Here is a 23,114-nt window from a genome sequence, read left to right on the forward strand (position 1 = left end):
ATCTTAAACATGCTGTGTGTGCAAGAAAACCCAAAAATATCTCAATAGAGTGGGTGAAAACCCCTAAATCAACAATATGAAGACTCTTAGCTTTGCTGCAAAAAGCTTTTGCAAGCTCTGACGTCTGCCAAAGTAGGAAGGCTTACTAAGAACAGACTGAGTAGGGTGCCCAAAGTTCTGCACAGGAAAAATCATGTTCTTAATGGGTTATATTTACTTTTTTCCAATTCAAAAATCAACAAAACATGTAATTTGACCAAACGTTTGCAGTCAACTATGATTTTTGAATTAATCTTGGGCATTTTGGCCTTTGTCTGATAGCAGATAGTGGAGTTTAGAGGCAACAGGTTGTCTGAATTTTAACCCATGGATGTCGCAGTAGCATTGTATGTTATGCAACTTAAGCACTAGTCCACTACGATCCCCACAGATCACATTTTTGTCACATACTTGTTTTATAGGTACACACCTTTGTTTTTCTGTCAGATATCTGTTGACCTTTGAACAATCCAGTTTTTCTTTGTTAGATTTTAAATATTTGGGTGTATTTTCTCCCGGTTATTTTCTATGCTGCTGCAAGGGATAATAAAATACTTTATACTCCCACCTGCAGAAAAGTCTCTGCACGTTCTTTATTTCATTCAGAGATCAAACTTTAAGGTGTATGTGTCAGCACTCTGCTGCCACATGTACAACCCTCACTGGAACACAGTTCATCCTGTAAAGAAGGAATAACAAACATGAGACAAAACAAGCTAAAACCGTTGAAAACGGAAATTATGTAGGCTGCAGCTTTCTGTATGAGTGATAACCAAGTCCTACTTTTTTTGTAAATCTGTTTCGAAAGTGACAAACAACATTCGCATATTACACAGGCGCTGACAGCCTCCATGAAGCCACACCAACGTACACAAACACCCACAAATGACATGACTACTCTTATTAAAATACACAGCCACCGCTGGGTCCTTGGCAGGTATTTTATTTCATATATAGACGCTTTCTGTAATCAAATGTGAGTGCAATCAAACAACAGCAATACAAACATTACCAATGCAGTCTGAGAACCAGGAACAGGGTTAAAACAGGGAGTTCACTCACTCTACACAGCGAGCAGCTAGTAACCTCATGGACAACATTAAAAAAAAAAAAAAAAAAAAAAAAAAAAATCTTTCCTGTCAGGACAGTCCGCTGTCATGTGTACCTCCAACCGCAACGGTGAGGAGGGAGGTGGGGAAGCCTGTTTGACCCCCACCCTCCTGCCCTAACCCCTCCTCCTAAAGGAAGTCCAACCAGTGATACAACAACCGACCCACCCGACCCACCACCGCGCCTCCATGAGTCCCAACTTGCACTCGGCTCTTCAGTAAACTAAATAACCTCCCATTTCCCCCATCATGATTATCATCGTCATCATCCTAATAGTATCAGCAAAGAAAAAAAAAAAAAGGAAAAAAAAAAAAAAAAAATCCACTTCTCACACGGCAAGAGCCAATCAGAGCCCAGAGGTCCTTCGGGTTCAGTCAATCTCAACCAATGGCTGTCCATCCGGGTCGACGAGAAAACCACGTAGCTGTACATGTGGAACCAAAGTCCTCATGCAGTGCCCTGCGAAGGTGGCACATCACATACGTGCACAGGTGGAAGCGGGGGTGGGTGGGGAGGGGCGTTTATGATTTTGGTGTGTCTGTGTGTGTTAGAGAGAGTGTGTGTGTGTGTCTTTTAAGAGGGGAGAAGCAAGGGTGTTAGGCAATTATCAGACCCAGGAGCACAAAAAAAAAAGAAAGGAGAAAAAAAAAAAAAAAAAACAACGTCCAGGAGAAGTAGTACATATAAAGTCTTTGTCCACCATCTGTCTTCTCTTGGCCCTCCTCGAAACACTCACAAACTCGTCTCTCACACATACAAACACACACACACACACACACACACACACACACACACACACACACACACACACACAAATTATAGGTCCTCATGTCATTGTGAAGTCAGGTGTTCAATGTCAACATTCAAGAAAAAAGAAAAGAAAAAACACCTCAATGGTAAAAATCATCTCTACCATCACAATGCTTCAGTTCATAAAATCTTGACATGTCTGAAAAGTGATTTTGTTTTTCCTCCAGGTTTAAAGCAGTATGCGTGTGTGTGTAGTTGTTGTCGTTTGTCGTCTTTGTCCCACTGCTGCAAACACACACACACACACACACACACACACACACACACACACACACACACACACACACACACACACATGCACAACCAACATACGCACACTCACGCACTCCAACACACACCACATGTCCTCTTTTTAGTGGAGAAAGACATGGCGCAATGGAGAGACACTCCTCCTCTGGGCGGATGCACCAATCACCATGGAGGAGACAGGGGGTCGTCGCCACGGCTACCAGGGGTCCTCCAGCTCACCGGCACTCTGGGTGAGTAAAAAAGCAAAAGAGATGGAGAGATGCGCGTTAGCTTTTTCTGGTTGTTGTTGCTGCGTCTTCCACTTCACACAGTAGTAAAGATACAGCTCCTGATGCCTTAAACAATGGCAAACTTTGAACCTCACTGCCCTCTTTTATCTACTCAAAATGAATGGATAATGGTGAAAGTGAGTGAGATTCCCCTGCCCAGCCTGTACGTTAACACAACCAGAACCCAGACCTCTGATGACTCACCTTGCGGAGAATCACGAGGCCAACTGTCAGACTGAAAAACAGGGGAGAAATGGAGAGAATGGAGTCCCTACAAGTCTACGCAGCTTCCCTCTCGCTCGTCGCCGCCAGCTCAATCAACGGCAGCGGCAGGCGTTTATTTTGTTTGACACGTCTCAAACCTGAGAGTTGCTATTGTTTTAAAAGAGGCAACAGATTAAAATGTCTTTAAACAGATGACATGAAATTACAAGTCTAGGCTGAGGCTAAAAGCTGTCAGAGGAGGGCGAGGAAGGTAAGGATTTATTTTCTGCATGAGCTGTTCCCAAACACTTCACAGCCTACACAGACACATACACAACACATTCAATATTGTAAAGGACACTGAAAAATTCCTCTGAACTGTATTATCTTCAGCTCACTAGTGATATTTCATGATATTTAACTCACATCCAATGGAGAAACACATTTTTTTCTCCTTTTTGAATCCCTAATCACAACCTTGATTTACACATTTTCAAGGTGACTCATTTGGCACATGACTAAAAGGCAGAAAGGAAACACAGCTGTGCAGCCCGTTCACACTGAGATCATACACGTCACACAAAATCGTAGCATTATACCTCAAATCATTTTTATTTGTTCATTTGTCATTTTTAACTGTGTGGGACTGATTTGGCCCACGTAAGCCCATACAAATACAACTCATACATACACAAACACGCATACATACACATACACACACTCTCTCACACACACACACACACGCACAGTGTTTAGCATAACCTCCCCTCCGATAGTTAAGTGCCTTAGATATTGTAAAAGATAAGTGCAGTGCATGCATTACCAGAGTCATTGGGTACAGGGCATTATACAGACTCCCTCTACCTGCTGTCAAAGGGGAAGAATAAACACTAGCTTCAGCAGTCTGTTTCAATCAAACTTCCACAATGAGGTAAGAGTTTGATATTGAGTCATAACCTGTGAGGAATAAAATATGCTGTAGGGGGGGCTTTTATCAAGCTGTGAAACTCATAAAGCCACAGTTAACACCAGCATCTGGCAGTTTGAGCTGTGGGAAATTTATATAAAAAAAAAACAAACAAAAAAAACAGGTACATTAATACTTCAGCTATACTTTGAACTGATTTCAGAAACGCAACCATCTCACATAAAACACATTCACTGTTGTCCAGGTGTAACAGACTGTACAGGTGCTAAATCGGGTGTTTAAGGCCTGGACTGGACGTTGCGAGCAGTGTGACATCAGGGATGTGATGTTGGTTGGCTGGTCTAAAATTTTGGTCAAGAGGTGCAGTATGTTAAACAATTGCTGGATGGAGTGATATTTAGAAGAAACATTTGTGGTCCCAATCGAACATCTAGCGCCATCATCAGGTCAAACACTTCAGTTCATCACAGAATACCTCTGAGATATGATGACGAACACCATGATAAATGTTATCATATTAGCTAGCCAATAGGACAAACATCACATGCTGAATGTTAGCATGTTAACAAGTTAAATGCTAAATGTCAGCATGGTAACATTTAACAGTTTAGCATGTGTGCTAAAATGTCAACTTTAGGTATGAGTTAGCCTGAGGGTGTCGCTAGGTGAAAGGCCATGTTGTTAGATAAAGCAAGCGAGTTAATCACTTACAGAGACTTTTTTTTTTTATGTCAAACTTGTCAGGTTCAGCTCTACACGGTTTGACTGAGCTCAACTTTCATCCGTCTGAGATGTGCTTTGTCAGAATAGTTCCTCTTACGCTCAGCTGTGTTTTCACATGAACGCTAACAATAGCATGATACCAGTGCTAACAGTAGCCTTCTTGAGTGTTACTGACACATTTGCATCCACCAGAGTAACACCAAAAAGGAACAAACTTGAACCTTTGTGCATGATTGTGAGGCAGTCTACTAAACTGTGGCGATATGGAATCAGGGATATGTGGTGGTAGAATGATTTCAATGAACTGTCGCTCAAACTACAAGTACACACCCACCCACACCAACATCCCTCCGTGGTTAAATCGCCCAGTGATTTGAACAACCCTAACATGCTGATAAAAGGGCTAACACTCAAGTTTCTGTATTTCTGTAGTGATGACTGGTCTCTTTGCTCGGTCTCTCAAACTCATGCAGACACACACAAATACACACGCACACATACATACATATACACAAAAGAGTGTGTTCTGAGTCTGTAGATGGAGTAGGCCTGGAGACACAGCTGCAGTTCAGAGTGTCTCCTCTCCTTTTCTTTGTCAGTTCGTCCACTGTAAGCAGGTGTGGGGGTGAGGCTGGGGGAGAGGGGGGGAGTCAGGTGGGAAATCAGCCAGAAGCCAACACTGGTAAATGTAGATCATGGAGTGCAATGTTCATTTATTTGCTTCACCAGCCACTTTTGCACTTAATAATAATTGGTTTAGATTATTTGCTATTGTAAACATAAGTCTGTGTGGTAAGGTTGTAAAAGTGGCTGGCAAGTTTGGGGAATCCAAGCCAAGGTGGTCAGAGGACAGGGGAAACAAATCAGAGAGAGTCCTCATTAGGTAGATGGTATGTATATGGCTCAGAGACAGAACTTGAATAGACAGAGGGGCCATTTTTATTTCCAGCCATTTTTTTCATTGATATATTCATGAATGGCAATGGCAGCTGAGGTTGCAGAAGATGATAGAGCCGGAAATGGCCGATGTGTCCATTCAAGTTCTGTGATGAGGGAAAGAGGAGAGGTCATTGCACATCTGACTGGAGCTCAGGGGTCGGACGGGCAGATGAGGGGGTGGGTATGCGGGCGGGGTGCTCAGTCAGAGGAGGGATCAAACTCAGGGGCGGGGGCGGGCGCGGGCGCATCTTGGCTGGCCTCCAGCTCTGCAGTGGCAGGTGAGGGCGGGGGCGAGGGGGGAGAGGGAGGGGAGGCGGGCTGCTCCTGGCCGTCGTTGCCGTCGTCTGAGGTCCTCCTTCTCTCCCCTGCTCCCTCGGCAGTGCTCTCCCCCCGCAGGTGGTAGGCGGCCAGGGACTCCTCCAGCACCGCGCGGCACTGCCCCCGGTGGTGGAGGCGGAACTGCCGCAGAGCCTCCAACAGATGAGCCGCCGTACTGCCACCTCCCTCCTCACTCTCCTCCTCTCCCCCCGCACAGGCCTGAGGTGACACGCCAGGGGTCAGACTCTGCAGGCACGCTCCATGGTCAAACACACACATATACATCTAACAAGCAGCGGCACAATACTCACATCATTGTCACACAAATATCTACCACACACTAGCGTGACAATGTCAGAGACATTCTTGCGCCAGTTGGACAAGCCCATGCAAGCGCTACCTCTGACCCTGTGACCAACAACCCTTTGTGATATTCGCTGTATGGTGTAACAGATAGGAGGGGGTTGGTCAGCACCCACACAGCCCAGAGAAAAGAGCCTGCAAGTTAAGACTCCACTTACATTAATATGACAAATACGCTCATGTGACCTCATACATCCGCACACACCTCCACCAACACACCCAGACTGTTTGGATCCTGACAGCCATATTTTCTTCAGAATAACATTTGTAAAACTTCACAGCTGTGTCTTTAAGATGCTGGTTGCGGGATTTCCTCTGATATCTACACATGAACTTCCTACAACAGAGGCAGAATTTTTGAGTTAAATCTAGAGATGACATTAGTGTTCAGATTATGTAGCTTTATTTTCCACTGGCTTAAAGTGTTGCTATATTGTTTGTAGCTGTATATACTGGAATGCAGTTATTTTGAGTTTACTTCCTGGTAGCCACCTTGTGCACCATGTATTTTAAATTACCCTGGAATTTGTTCAAAGTCTTAAGATGAAAATTCAGTGTGCAATTTATGTTTTTTTTATAATGTACTAAGAAATGAAATTACCACTCCAGGACAAAATTAACCACTGAACTGAATTACTTTACATTTTTGTTGTTTTTGATGTATGTAGGAAAAATGTGTCTGAGAATGTAGGACTTGTGTGATTGTGTTTTATCCCACTCATTCACGTTACTCAGACTTAAACACGCATTACAATGTCAATGCAGCATAGTTATTACTTTACAAATTCAGCACATTTCTTATTTTAATTCAGGCTTTGTTCTAGAAGGTTTCTAAAAAGGTTTTTTCCTGGAAATGTTCTAGTAAAACTGAATTGTACTACTGGTTGATTTTCCACCTGATTAAAAAACAAGACTGAAAATTGTAAATAAATTAAAAGTAAATGATTTTTTAAAGATATTATTTGCTGTTTTGTGATGGTCAATCAATAGCTTTATAAAAGACAGTGAATAAAGACTTCTCAAACAGGTGAGCAATAACGGTTTCCTTCTTCAAACCTGTGCTTGCGTAAGTGCCTGTATTTCTGCACATCATATATATCAAAGCTTCTCACTTGGCTTTGTGCCGGTCAATAAATTTGACAATGACATGCTCTATCATAGAAGTTAATTTGCAGTTTTGACACATTTTGCTGACTCTGAGATATTACAGCTACTTAGTTTATCATCATCAAGAGCCATATATTTAACGTTATCGTTACCTGTTTTTTTTTTTAATAATTGTACTCAAAGTTTGGGATATTATCGCTGGTTTATTCAATCAATTTACACTTGACATGCTTTGACATGCTTTCAGTCGTCAAATTGAGATCTTTTTAAAACAGGTTTGTGAGGCATTAAATAGCATCAGACTGCTGGTTTAAAGGGGTCATTGCTGAGGAGTTCAATAGGTTTCTGAAGGTCTAGCTATATATCCTGTTTCAATTATAAATACAAATTGAAGGTGACCTCCCATGCCTTCAATGCTTTTCAACATGGAATGCAGTGAACCGAGTTTCACTAAGCTTGCCGAGGCTATTCTGTTTAGTCTATCCTCCACCTTCTTTCACACTTTAACCACGTTCATATTCTCTCACTCTAACACACACACACACACACACACACACACACACACACACACACACACACACACACACACACACACACACACAAAAGAGTGTCCTTGTCTGGGCTGGTGTGTGTTTATGTGGTCATGTTAAGGGGGTGGGGTGAAAGGTTGAAGAGGTGAGGGGTTTAGAGAGAGATCAACTCACGCCTTCCTCTTCTCTGTGAGGGTTCAGCTTGTTGTACACCGCCTCGATCACACTGCGTCTGCAAACACACACAAGCAGGACACAGCTCTCTGCTTAGAGAAGAGAACACCACCCGACATAACATAAACAGTCTCTGTTCATTCTTTGCAAATGTATATTGATTGAGATTATAAATGGAAGCAAGAAAGCAACCGAGTGGATACTTGAGTATCCGCTACTCGTGCATAAAGAGACTACAGAATCACTTTATTCATATGTACATTAAGGTGTTTTGAAGAGTGTTATCATCAAGCTTTTATGTGTACGTCCATTTCCACTTCTTATTTAATAGAGTGGGTAAAAATTGTTTGGCCCGGGTTGTGATAATGTGAGCTACCTTTGTACCATTTAGGCAGTTTCCAACAAGTGAAGCTATATTTCAAGAAATCAACCCGTCCTCTCCTCCAAGTAGAATGATTGAGAATGACAGTGGGCTGAGCTCAGTAGGCTCAGCCCGACAGGCACTGATTGATAACTGATGAGCGTCAAAACCAAATGTCATTTCAGATTATTCCAATTAAATCGACTCACTTTTTTTTTCCTAGTCCAATTATTATTTTGCCATGGCTGTGTGATATATAAATTATAAAAACTTGCATCTGTTCATATATGTCAACACTGTAACATGTGAACATGTAGTATTACATGCAATATTATCAAAAAGACACGTATTAACCCTTTCCTAAATTAACATACCTTTTTTTCATTCATTTTTATGACTGTGGGTTGCAGGCTCTGATTTAGCTACTTTTTCTCTCTTTCATGTTGGCAACACTGGGTCTATGTTAAAATGCATGCAACTGTGTGTTACTAAAGTTACGGTAACAATTCAGTATCAGTTTATCTGTCGATTATTCTAAATAATGTCACAAAGAGTCAGTTTCACTGACTTATATGATTTTAAATCTCCTGGATACCATCATATCACTGTATTTATTAGACTGTATTTATAGAATGATTATTTCATTCGTTGCTCGACATAAAATTAACCTGCAACTATTTTGATAACCGAGTAATGGTTTTAGTATTTTTTCAAGCAAACAGAAATTGACAACGTTGCTCTTGTTGCAGAATATCAAACATCAAGATTTTCCTGTTTTTCTTTGTCATATCTGATATTAGACTGAATACCTTTGGATTTTGGACAGTTGGTCGAATAAAATAAGGAATTTATTACATCACTCTGTAGAAAATTATAGCATTTTCACTATTTTCTGACATTTTATAGACAAGGTGATTAATAAAGAAACTTTTGGCTGATTATCTTATATTTATCCGTCTTTTCTTTTTATTGTATAATCCTATTCATGCCGCTCATGTCCCTTGTTAACTAGCACTGTGTAACTATATTGAGAATGGTGCTATACAAACAAAGTTAGTAAATAAATAGTTTGAAGTGTATAACATGCAGTTAAATGTTGTTCGTAGTTGCGTATTTACTTGCTGGCCAGGCCGCCGCCAGGTGGAAGGTTGGGGATGTTCTCTGTGGCAATGCTCCTCAGGACAGACACCAGGTCAGGGACTCCCGTCTCCCCGCAGTTTACCAGTAGCTCTACACACAAACACAAAGAGGACAAGTTTGTGAGAGGTTATGGTGAATGCTGAGGCACGGTTACGATATATTATAAACCGCCATTTTTCTCTGCAGAGGCTGAGAAATCATCCATAGTAGTGGAAAAATCCGATACGCCACTGCTTGCAGCAGCACTGACTGTGTAGCAGACAGATTTCAAATATTTGTACTACCCTAAAGAATGTTTATTTTGTCCTGGTTATGTACACAGAAACTGAGCACAGTATGTGGCCACACATTTCAGTTAACTTTTTGAAAAAAACAATTTTTGAAAAAAAAGCATTGAAAGATTTCTGGGTGGAAAGGACAGTGTAGGCATTTTGTTTAAAATAATCCAGCCCAAGTTTCAAATACAGACGTGATAGTTGCAAAAACACTGAAACTAATGATGATCAACTATCAAACTTTATCCATTTTTTTAAGTCTTCGTGAAGCTAATTTTAGATGAATATGACTGTGTCCGACCGAACACCAATGATAAATGCATACCGTCATTCTATTATGTTCATGTGTGTGAAGGTGTGGGTGTACATGTGTGTCAAGCGTGCTGACCCTCAACACGGGTCTCCAGGTATTTATCCAATTCCTCTTCTTTCTTCACAGCCTCGTCTGAGATCTTGGGGGCTCCAGGTAGACACACCAGCACCACACTCATGTTGTCCCTGCTCCCCTGCAGAGACAGAACAAATACAAATCTATGAAGTACATAAGGTTTATTTTGTGACGGTTTATTGTATACGGAAATTATTATTTTTTAACAACTTTGACACAAATATGGTTTGAAAGATCAGCATGATATTGGCAATGTTTTGGTTCACTGACCAGGAACCTAGGCAGCAGTAACAGTCCTTTTACTCATTTAAAATAAATTCCTTATACTAACTTCCTGGTTAATATAAATCTGAGAAAACTAACAGTCAGGGTGTTTTTTCTCGCTATTTAAAAACATCACTTATCACAAGAATCAAGGGGTAAAGTTGCTGCTGAAAATATTTAAAAACAGGCAACGTTGCATGCTGTTATTTATATTTCAACAATACCTCTTACATCTTTTCCTATGCAAAGCTATCCAGCACATGGTGTAAATGTTGAGCAATAGTAGCTGGTAATAATGTAGGTGACCTATGTTTTAAGAGAGGTTTTAAGTTTGTACTTTTGGACAATTTCAACATTTTGGAGAAGGATTTTTTTTTAAACAGTAAACATGTCAGATGAAATGTAAAGAAATGTATTCACCATGTTTGTTGGTCCTCAAGGATACATACATGTCATTTTTGTAAGTAACTCTCAATGTAAATACAACTTTTGTTTGTTTACCGGACACCTTTAAGGGAAACTCCTTTTTCTTGTGCCATTGCCAGGATTATAAGAGAAAGATGGGTTGTGACTTGGAGACAACAGAAGACAAGCTAACATGCATGTTCTCAAATGTCTTAAATTAGGTTTTTTTTTCCAGTTACAGAAAAACAACCTGGCTGTGATAAACTGACATGTCGCTGTCATACACTTTGACCTTATTCAGCAACTTACTGGATTCCAAATAATCTTTTACAATTGTTGTGTCCCTTTTAATATCTTTTTTTTAGGGCTAATGAACTAATGATTAGTGGATTACTCGTTTAAACCTCAGAAAATAGCAATAATTAATTTTCATTACATTTTCCTTGAGTCCAACGCGTCTTCTTCAAATGTCTTGTTTTTTTGAGACCATCAGGCCATATTTAATTTACAATCATGTAACATACAAAAAAGTAAATCATTACAGTGGAGAAGCTAAAATTAGTATAATTTAATTTAAAAAGGGGGATTAACCGTTTACTAAAACACTTGCCAACTTATTTCTCTGTTAATTCACTTTTTGCTTCAGCTCTAAAATCTTTAATTATGAACCTCTTAGCACTTTTAGGGAATTTATTCTCTTGCAGTATGTGTATTATAAAAACAACTCAACATCAGGCTGGAAGCCACTGTCTAAACATTAGACAGCACATTAGTTGGCATTCATGGGGAACACAGTCTGTTACAGCCAAGATAGAGCTCTGGCCTTAAACCAATGGCTAGTCACCTTGTCATTACCATGTAAAAGTCAATGTGCTCAGAGTAAGTTTCTGTAAGTGTACAGTGTCACATACATCACAAAAGGCAGTGGCAGCAGAGGAGATTTATGACAGCGTGTGGCTGTTACTTGAGATAACCCATCCAGTAAAGTAAAAATAACCCGGCTGCTGTGCACTCGCTCGTTCTTGGGAGTGCTCCAGACAGAAAAACTAAGCGATACATGGAAGGAAAAAGTCTAAGATGCAGACTGGTGGATGAGTTCAGCTAAGGCAAAGAGTTGGTTCTTGCTTCATCTTGGATCGATAGGCTGAGAAGGCCAACGGACAGGGACTGATCTGAAAGCAGTGATACATTATCCATCGTCTGATTTATCTGATCTCTCACTGCGAGATGTTAAGTTCGATTAAACATTAGATCATTTTTCTTACATTGTGATGTCGTTATCCATCATTTACTTTAGTATAGTTGATGATTATACGTATCGTATTTTTAATAGGAAAAATACAGGTCGCTTTTTTGTTTAAATGTTTATAAGTCAAGCAATACTGAACCCTCTTCACCAGCCACTTAATCACAAATTTAGTCAAAGCAAAGAGGCAACAGCTTTAACTATTTGCTTGTGTCACAGTAACCAGAACAACTGAGCAAATCAAGTCTCCTCATTAATACTCAAAAACATGCGCGAGTAAATCGAATGTCTGAACCGATAAGTCAAGATTTACTTTACACATTCAAATCAGTATCACCAGGATATTGTAAATTAGGATACTGCTCTGTCCAGTATTCCTTCAATATTAGATTTTGATTATTATTTAGTTTATAAGTTAAAATTTTCATTAGAAATTCTTAAATACAAATTCTTAAAAGCAGTTATCTATGTGTACACTTTCACCTCCAATGTGTGAGAATATACGTGGGGGAAAAAAAGCTTACCTTATGCAGACAGGTGTCCACCACTGAGTTACAGACCTTCTCCAGGTCATCACACACCAGGAGTCGTGAGCGGACAAACTCACACAGCTCCTCGTTGGACATGACGTCCCAGATTCCATCACATGCCAGCACCACAAACTCATCTCCTTCGGCCGCCCGCTCCAACACACACACCTCGGGCTCAGGGCTGACCAGCTGCTCCGTGGGGCCCTTACCATCCACACATTTGTAGTCGTAGTCCCCTAGGGCCCGGGACACAGCGAGGGAGCCGTTTACCCTCTGGATCATGACTGAGCCGCCAGCGTTCTGGATGCGCTCCTTTTCACGGGGGTTGCAGGGCTTGTGGTCCTGGGTGGAGAAGCCCACCTTGCCGTCTCGACTCAGCACGGCCCGCGAGTCACCGCAGTTAATGAAGTAGAGGTGGGTCGGGCTGAGCAACACGCACACCGCCGTCGATCCGCTGCGGTCCAGGCCCTGCCGCAGGTCAGTGAAGCTGCGCATGTACTCGTCAATGTTCAGGAAGCCCGAGCGGATGCCGTCCTTCACGCCCTCCACGGAGCTGGGTCCTGAACTGAAGTCGGCCCCCCCTGACAAGATGTGTTCCAGCAGGTGGCCAGAGCAGTAGTTAGCCACCCGGGAGCCTGCGTGGCCATCGTAGACAGCAAAGAAGGACCAGTCGGTGAGTCCGTGGGGGAGACCCACCACAGCTGTGTGGGCATCCTCCATCTCCACCCGCCACCCCTGCATGGAGCTCAGGCCATAACGCAGCCCATTGCCCTCACCGTGGGCACTATGCTTCTCTGTCTTCGGCTTGTCCAGGAATGCACCCATTGCTGCCTATAGCTGGAGATGAAGAGAAGCAGGAAACATAGAAATGGAACCATTACACCATCACCAGCAAGGACAAAGCAGATAATCTATCCCTCACCAAGTCAGCCATGTTTAACCTAATGCACTACTGTACCACAAATATACTGAATACAGAATTAGAATTAGAGCTGTACTGAAAACTTGGCCAATATTAGCAGATAAATCAGTACTGATGTATTTGTCGATATGTCAAGCTGGGTTTGAGGTAATAAAATGAAAAAAAGTGTTACCAGTGGATAGTTTTTCAACTTTAAAATGTCCAGTACGCATCTTTCTCAAAATTCTTTTCAGAAACAAATCTATGGCATTTTGAAACCCCCAGATATCAATATTGTTTCAGCCTCCAAATCCAGGACCAGTTGGGATATAGTTAGAATATATAATAATCGAAAGAATATAGGCAATATCAGCATGTAGGGATTCTTATTCACAAAAAGAATAAAAATGTGATAGTAGAAATGAGAACTCAAATGAGGAGAGAAGCGGGCATTGCCTCAATGCTCAGGTAACTTTTCAGTTCAGTGTTTTAAACAAATGTGAGCACAACTGACTCCTTTCATCAGACCTACAGATATCAAGATTACTTAATATTCTTGGACCTATAAATTCCTCTGTAAATCGCAGGTTTTTTGTGTTAGTAGTTCACTAGGCTGCTTCGTGCTAATATTACAGGGCACTTTTAATTACTTAATGGATGGTGAGAGCCAGAGATCTTGACAACAAGACAAAGATAGCAGAGAAGGAACCACAGAGCTGAGGATTACACTGAAGCTGTAAAGCTTCTTTGAGCACACAGAGCCTCTTTCACTCTCAACACACAGTAACTAATACTATTAGTTAACTTGCTGGCGGGAAATAAACTAACATCACTGATGTGGGGTCTGAAATTCTTTCTACCAAGAGCTGAAGGGGAATGAAATCGCACTTGGAGGGTTAGTATTTGGTCTTTACTTAAACTTTGTCCATTCTTAACACCATACACTCTTCTCTGATCATGAACTGATCACTATCAAAGGCTTAGTTATTGGTGTTGATGTAGTCAGCCACGCAGACGGCATCTCTGGTCTGTTAGTGGATGAACTGTTTTTTTTTTTTTTTTTTTAAACTGGGAATCTGTGACAGCATGCTACTTGCGAACAAGCTGATAGAGGTGGTCATCTCCTGATGCTGTTTTAAGAAATTCGGTTAAAAAAAAAAAAATCAAACTGAAATAGCTACTTTGTTGTCTAATAACTAAAGCTGCTATGTGATCATTCACAGAGGCAAAAGGGGAAGAGAAATCTTTCCAGAATGTTGAAGGGGAAAAGGATTTAGTAGCTGACAGGAAATGGACAAAGAATGGAATTAAAACACTTGTGAAATTACTTTCGAGTACAGAGGGATCCAACAATATTTTGGAGTATTGAATCGTACTTGAACACACCATGGGTAACACTTCATCATGAAGGGCAGGCTTTCAAAACATCTCCGATGTATATAATGCAGGAAATGTATACAATAAGTCATCTGCCCTGAAAAGCCTGATTGCAGCTACAGCTGAAAAGGAAATGTAAAATGTGAACTCTGACTATTCTACTATACGCAATGAAAAGACACATTATTTTATATATTATTTTGGTCATTATTTCTGTCATTTTTGCTTGTGCTTTACTACCGACTGCACCTGAACCAACCAGCAGCTCCTCCTGGTACTTACACTGGCCACAGTATCCAAACACACAACACCACATCCCTGGCATTTTTAACCTGCACTATATTTTCCCATCACACCAATTCTGAACCTAAATGTCAACAACTGCTGCAGTATGGAGCTACTTACACTATGCATTGCTTAGTTGGGGTTGTGGCAGTTATGAGATCTTGAAATCAATAAAAAGCGATAAAATTGAAAGCGCCCTGAGTGTGTCTTTTTTTTTTTTTTTTTCAACATATTGATTTCTCGCTCTGCATAACCTCCCACATGAGCGCACACACGGCATGACAGGCGTGTGCCCAAAAAAGGCTGGTACATGCAAGGAGAGTGACTACAGCTGGTTTCACAGGAACGTGTATGTGTGTGCGTGTGTTTGTGTCTGCTCAGCGCATGTGTAGTGGAGTGTCATGGTCTATGTGCGAGAAAAAGGCGCTCTATAAATACGCCAGGCCGGTTTAGATTTCATGTCCAGGGTGGGGCAGTGGGCCACGCCATTCACATTTCTAGTGCTTTCCAGCTAAATGATTATATAAACAGAATTCCCTCTATCAAGCTTTCATCAGCTACTGAGTTTCAAAAGTAGCCTATATGTTCATGTATGGTAGGAAACAGTGTCACATATGTGTGTGAGAGAAAGAGAAATCTGTTATGTTCACCAGCAGTGATTCTCTCTAAAAATAAAACAAACACACTGCCATTGCCTAGCAACCACCCACCCTGCAGTGCAAACATCCAGGCTAAGCTTCATTCAACGACATCCCCCTCTCCATGTCTCTCTCACTTGCTCTGACACACACACTCACTCACACACACAGCTGCCTGGTAGAGAGAGGAAAGGGGAGTTGCATCATCCATCCATTAAAGCAGTCGCAGCAGCGAGACCCTGAAAGGAGACGTGCAGACTGCAAGAACACATGCAAATACTATGAGATTTCTCTGGCTGACAACGCTACAAGAGACTGCTGGCAAAAACACACACACGCGCGCGTGTGTGCGTACACACAAGAAGAAGCCCAGAAAATATCTCCACTGAGACATCACACTGAAACCAGGAACTCTCAACCACTTAACCCCCTCAAAACTCCTGTCACCCATGCCATAACCACAGGTCAAAACTAACACCCCCGATGCTGAGACGCACGTCTGCCAAAAACCACTGGCTACGAAGAGGGAAGTGGAAGGTCGGGGATTACATAATGCTGCAGAGAGCCCTAGTGCTGCTCTGAAAGCAGTCATACTCACACAAAACAGTTAAAGCTATCTCAGAAGAGTTTAACACACAGCTTCCAGTACTATCCAAGCATACACAATATGTTGCAAATCACTGGGACTGTAAGTTTATGTTTAACTCCCATGACAACGTGATAACCAGGGACACAACAGCTTGTTGATTACTTGATTTTGATTAGATTACAGTCTCAGAGTCACAGCGTCTGAGAATTTTTTTTTTTTTTTTTTTTAAACTTCTCAAAGATTGTTTAAGACCTTAAATTTAGGTAATATAACTGAGAAAAATTCAAGCTTTTTCCAGAAACTTTCCAGACATTTGAGTTGTCATATTTTGCTGAGCATTAGACATTGGCTTGGTGTTGCTGTCATAAATAACTGGATAAACAATGGAGCCCATAAGGGCCATTATACGAAGAACTAAAGTGGGTACCATACCAAGCTGACAGACGAGGACATCTTCACAAAAGTTTCAAGAAGGCAACAGCGACTGAATAATGGAGTGGTGATTAAATTGGTCGTTCAATCTGAATACTACGCTACCAAAAATGTATTTACAGTTAATGGACTTGGCACAATGACCTTTTACACCAAACCTCTTGATGATTCTTCTATACCTGAAGACGTAGCTATACCTGCATCTCAACTCGAGATTAGATAATCCTGAGTTACCTTGAAACCAACTAACAAAGCAATATCAGCAGAACATTTCAGCTCTACATGTGAAAGACACTAGCAAACAATGTACCAAGTTCCAGTACCAAGTATCCATAATATTTTTCTGCGACATCCCGTGATTACTAAATTTTCCAGGAAGCTTACAAGAATAATCAGAGCTCTGTCTCACAGCATTTTCACTTTGCTGTGGCTTTTTCATTGGTCCAGTCCATGTGATGGATTTAGTGAGTGATGACCATCTGAAGGAAAACACCCAATAAATGTGACACGGTCATATGATATTTCACCACATTTACGAGGAGAGAAGTAGCACCTGAATGCACCATTAACCTAACCAACCCGGAGTGGATTCTGGGATAGTGAGTGAGGACTGCAAAGGATACACCGGGTCACATTTCACAGCCGCATTTGGAGAAGTCTCTGGAATGGAACAGCCCCGTCGAACTGTTATGACGTATTCCGTCATGAAATATGGACTCTGAAGCCGGCAACACTGAATTGGGACACAGCTTATGTTGTGTAATTGGTCCCCTGAGCAACAGCAATGACTTCTAAAGCCACACCTTCCTCTTACATCTGTTGTTACATATTTACATTTATCTTTTTATCTTATCCAACACTCTTAAAAAGGTTCCTGCTGAAACTATTTTAACCTTTACTATACACCAACACTGACCTTGCCTCCCTTTTAACATTTCTTTTATTACACACACAGAACAAAGGTGCACAGATCGAACATGCAGCACTTCACTATACTTTATTGACCCTTCATTTCTTCATCTTCACTCTGCGCACTAATCTGCAGCGGAGTGCTTCCAATGCCGGCCATACAGCTCCTGTCCTGAATCATACCTATCAATGGAAATCATCCCAGTAAAACTTGCTCTCATGCGTTTTCATTCCTTTGGCAGTCAATCTGAATTTCACTTCATGACTGCGAGATCCCAGCATACGCTCTGAAACATAAACTTCATTGACAAAAAGTGACACATGACAAGAGTAATAAAAGCTAGTCTTCAAAGCTAGGCTAATAGTGACATTGATAAACCTCTGCGATCCTTAGAGGCAAAAGCATCAAGGTGCACAATGCGGAGACCAACAATCAACACAACCACAACTTATAATTTAGTGAGCGTCTCACAGTCCAAGTTAGTTCCACATGAAGGGAGAGGCAATTACAGCTGCAACTTATGATTATTTTCATTCTTGATAAATATGCTGTTACATTTTTAATTACGAGATTATTATTTTAGTCTATGAATAACATCACAGTTTCCAAGTTTACATCTGCAGATGTTTTTTTTTCTCTGACCAAACCTTCAAAACCCTGAAGATCCAACTGAAAATAAAATAAAACACAGAAAAACAGCAAAATTTCATATTTGTGAGGATGGAACAAGGAATATTTGCCATTTGTGCTTAACTAAACAACTCTAATAATTACTTGACTAGCTGCTCTAGAGGCAGTCAAACACAGTTTGTAATAAAAGGTTCTATTTTGTCTGAATCTGGGCCGTCCATTCAAGAACAAACTCAGCTCAACTATAGTCGAAGTACCAGTTTCCTAAAAATCTTCTTAAAACAAGAGTGACTTACAAACTAAAACAAAGATGATCTGGGTATGAAGAAACAATTTTCTGAAAACACAACAAGTTTTATTTGAATGATCCAATACTGATTCTTAAAATCCCAAGATCAATCTTTGCTTTTGTGCCTTTTCTCAGTAAACATGTATTGTTCCTTGGTAGTATACTATAGATACGCAAGTAGTTCAGCTCAGGCTGCATGATGTGTAAAATGTCGACTTTGTGGAAGCTGAGTTATTACAACATGTATGAAAAAGTTATTTTAAGTAACATAGATGACAGCTGGCTACATGAACCAACTTTATTCACAACAGTCCTGTAAACTGTAACATTAATGACATTACAGTCAAAGTGGACCCGCAGCAGTTTACGGGGCTGTCATAACTCAGGATGTTTAGCTGACCCTGGCTATCTCGTGACAAAACTATACATCACATCTACGAGAGGGATAGACTGAAAAAACGACTGCATACTGATCTGAGCTCTTGCTTTGTCTTTTAAGAGATATTATCTCTGGCTACAATATGTGATGTCATGGAAGTCGAGTGAGCAGTGTGTGGATTATACTTAATTCAGTCTGACCCTGCCGGGTAGCTAGGTAAATATTGGGCGGATATCTTGTTAACACGATCTGAAATAACTGAATCATCAAGAATCAAATGGAAATGAATGAATTGTGCACTTGTGAATCAAAATCCAATCGGGAGATTAGTGCCGATATCTAGTCCTACAATATGCAACAGCATCCAAGGATTCCAAGAATATTTCATTAATGAAATCAGCACAAAAAATATCTGCATGATTCAATGGTAAATGTTACTCAGTTTCCTTCATGTTGATATGTACTTCTTGCTCCAAGTGAGTAATTTAGGTAAGCAAATGAGACAGCAGCAGTCAAACTGATTTACTCCACTGAAAACTGTTGCAGTGAAAATTTTCTAACTGATGCAAAGTCTTCAATGTTCAGACCAATGTGGGCTAAAATTAAGCTTGATGACTGTCTCAATCTCACACTGACACTGTGTTTCATCTGCTCCTCTGTCTTTACACAGTGACTGCTGACTCAGATAAGATTATCAGCTATTGAACTCCTCCCGTATCTGGCTCTCAGGGCACCAGCCCAACACCAAGTGATGTCATATACTGGTCACCTGTGCACCTTATCGCAATCTGATGTACTAAAGAAGGTGAGCAGGGTGGCTGCCAGACTCAATTTTAACACTGCACAATACAAAACTGATGATGAATTGGGAATTAACCACACGTCTAAGTTTTTATGCTACAATATAGTAGGGCAAGTTAAGATGACTTAATGATCTAAGATCATATGAAATTCCCAAACTTTAAGGGTAATAAAAAGACAGCTCCCACACTTGGCCCTCTTCAAATGGGAAGTCAAGAACTTCACTTTAGATGTAAAATCTAAGCAAACATTTTGTTTGCCATGAAATCAGTAGACACGCATTAGAAGTTGCTGGAGCACTCATTGCATTGCTGGTGGAGTGTCTGCTTAATAATAAGTCAAGTCAGAGTAGACCTTGTCATTTCAACAACCTATAGGAAAGACTCTGTTTTGGCAGGCTCAAACTAAAAATAAACCCTCATTGCATTAAAAGTTTAAGACAATCCTATCACAGTATGGGGGAAAAAGAAACTAATAGGGATGATTGATAGGTCTGATTACTGATCTGGGTCAGTGCATCGAGTATCATATAATAATTATAATATGCCCGAGTTTGTTGGCTGTTTTTAATTGTCATATTAGCGAAAAAGTCTCCAAGTTATGGTTGATCACACAAGTCCATATAAACCTATAATGCTGTATGTCTAAGGAGTTACCAACCAAGCCCATGTTTGTGGTCAGGGCAAACCCTATAGATTTTACACAGCTTCCCTGCGCCTGTGAATGCCTGAGATATATGCAATATATATTTTAAAAATATTACAAAGAAATAAACATACATAGCATCTGTCTTTGCAGTACCTTCAATCAACTGAGGCATGAGGCACAAACTAAAAACTGTACAACTAGTATGGTACTTGAGAAGCTAACAAGCAAAGTTTCAACTAAAACAATTGTGACTATTTATTTGTTTTTATATGTTCAGTTTGAGTTACAATATTTTGTTACAGTTCATTTCACATAAAATTATTTTCCAACTCCACGGTAACTACTGAAGCTCACCAAAAATGTTACACTATATTTTGTCATATACTTAAGTCTATCAGTCAATATGAAATGTTCTAGGTAAGAAAAAAAATGAACAAATGAGAATCGGTTAAGTGTTGGGAGGAGCATTTCTGTTGCTGCCGCAGTGAAACATGACTTTTTATAAACACCTTACCAGCATGTGACTAACAATAAGTGTTATCTGCTACGTTTCATATATACTGACTGACTTCACAAGATATTGGATGTAAAAATGGTCCATTGTAGTTATAATTACCCTCTAAGGTCGCTGCATACACAACAAGACATACATTAGCTATCCAAATGGCACTGCATGCAGTTTATTTGACTCATAATGACGATAAACTCTGGACGTTAATATCGTTAAATGGTTACTCACTGATCTTAATTGGACCTATAGCGGTCTGTGGCTGTGTACTTGTTTAAGTAAAACAATATTTTCAACATATATTTCGTTAGAAATATCAAAAGACTGTCAAGCTAACCACTGACACCAATATGACAAAGTCCGCTAAGCTGTCATTAGCTGGTTATAGCATATGTAGCCTGTACCATGCTAGATTAGCTTGCTTGGGACCAGACTAAGAACTGGAAACCAACGTGTCGTCTGTCTGTTAACATTGGTGTTACTTTAAATTTTCTTCATTCAGAATTGGCTCGCTAACGTTGGCGGTCGCAGAGTTACTTTGAAACTTGAAACACATGAAGGGCCAGGTTTTATTCTGGAAATGGTCTGTTTGTACGCTAACGTAACTGCACAACAGAGTTCATGTTGCATGAATCGACTGACTGTTTTAGGAAATGCGTTTCTGTGTTAAATACCAATCCACTGACCACATGCTGAACTCCAGTCCTCTTAACACTGGTCCCTCCACGGAAAGGCCTAGTTTGCTAGTGTGTTGATATGCGCTAACGTTAGCTGGCGTGCTAATGTTAACTTAACAGTTAGCTGCCGTTGGAGCCAACGCAATTCCCTAGGTTGTCAAACTCTAGCTAATGACGTTAGCGCACATACTAGCATGCTACTTACGTTTTCCTGCTGCTGTGCGAATGTAGATCCAATCTTGATTATCTGCTGGATTCTGCTTTTGTGTGAAGATATGTCGATAACCTAGCTATCTACGGAGCTAACGTTAGCCGGCTAGCTATGTTATGTTTCCTTATTTGACTAAAATAATCGAGATTGGCCTCAGATGAGCGGCGATAATTCCTTTCTCGGTGGTTCCCTGCTTGGACAGCGTTGATTTTTACGCATGTTTGACGCCAGTTCTGTCTCTCACATTAAATGAAGACAATTCCGATCGTTCCAAAACAAATATGGACACTGAGAATTGGTTATATTATACAACACTGACAAATCTAGCACTTTCTTCCATTGAAAGGCCAGAGCTATCCTTCGACTTTGGGTGCTGAACAAGAGGAGGTGTTATTTTTGGCATATGCTCGGTGATTGGTTACAACTGCTAGGCGAAACGTCGGTTAATTGGCTACTTGTTATGTCAATTAGCTCTGCCCCTGTCCAAAACTACATTTTCATTGGTCTATTACCGAAGTTCTCTGACGCTCTGGATCGGTAGGATACACTCGTAACTTTTACTTGCGCACGCCGAAGCTACCTTGGGTAGGCGGAGTCAGTCTTGAAATAAAAACGCCTATCGCTGTTGTGGGAGTCTTTTGAACCTAACATGACGACCATGAATCAAAATATAAATAAAACCAAAGCTGGCACAGTTGAGATATAAATATTTTATTATCCTAAATATGTTTTCAAGTTACCACACACGAGCCGAGTGCCCCGTAGTCAATAACAAGCGCAACATAATTCAAGTACAGCAGGGATGCCTGAATGGGTTCTAGGGGGAGTCTCCTGCGGAAACAGAATCAGCTTTATTCGCCAAGTATGTTTATGTATACAAGGAAATTGACACCGGTCTCTGGTGGCTCTCAGTGTACTTAGACCCAGTACAGAATATCAATAATAATATCCAGGGAGGTACACATGGACATACTTAAAAACAATGACGACAAAGCTGAGCAAAAATAAACATATGACATTATGTACAAGCCAGTTGGTGACAAATAATAATAATAAAATTAATTGTTACAAAAATTCAATACAAATTCTGGAATGACAAGAATTTACACATAACTATAAGTTGTCAGTCACTCCACTACCACTCCTTTTAGCCTGAATGTTTTCGTGCAGACAGTTACACATGGTAAAACAAAATCAAGCATGACAAAAATCTTTTTTTCTTTTCTTTTTCTTCTTTTTAAGGACATTGAGAAACTGAATCACCTTTATTGTTGAGGCCCAGCACATAGTCATTGATTAACCTAATCAATATCCTATAGTTTTTTCATCAGTCAAAACTAAAAACGTTGTCAGCTTACACTTGTTCCTTAAAATATGCTCTTACCGCCACCTTGCTCTGGGTGAATGACAAAACACGTAATAAAATCACATGTAGTCTTGTTTGTACTGTACAAAAACATCTTCTTT

General features: G+C 40.5%; 1 protein-coding gene across 5 annotated transcripts; it reads right to left on the bottom strand.

Moving 5' to 3' along the window:
* Positions 1-942: 942 nt before the first annotated feature.
* Positions 943-22,010, bottom strand: LOC111219773 (protein phosphatase 1B-like). Of its 5 annotated transcripts, none has more exons than XM_022742556.1 (6): positions 21,642-22,010; positions 12,367-13,209; positions 9,928-10,045; positions 9,243-9,354; positions 7,764-7,821; positions 943-2,434 (listed from the first exon to the last, which is right to left on the bottom strand). In XM_022742556.1, exons 2-6 carry the CDS (start codon positions 13,195-13,197, stop codon positions 2,405-2,407), a joined length of 1,149 nt encoding a protein of 382 aa, XP_022598277.1. In that variant the 5' UTR covers positions 13,198-13,209; positions 21,642-22,010; the 3' UTR covers positions 943-2,404. The 5 variants fall into 5 exon arrangements, with proteins under 5 accessions (XP_022598277.1, XP_022598275.1, XP_022598276.1 ...); XM_022742554.1 differs by lacking the exon at positions 943-2,434 and adding an exon at positions 2,447-2,712; XM_022742555.1 differs by lacking the exon at positions 943-2,434 and adding an exon at positions 2,741-4,963.
* Between the last annotated feature and the right edge of the window lie 1,104 nt (positions 22,011-23,114).

The sequence above is a fragment of the Seriola dumerili genome, unplaced genomic scaffold, assembly GCF_002260705.1.
Source record: "Seriola dumerili isolate Sdu_G_001 unplaced genomic scaffold, Sdu_1.0 BDQW01000068.1, whole genome shotgun sequence".
In the NCBI taxonomy this organism is placed as follows: domain Eukaryota; kingdom Metazoa; phylum Chordata; class Actinopteri; order Carangiformes; family Carangidae; genus Seriola; species Seriola dumerili.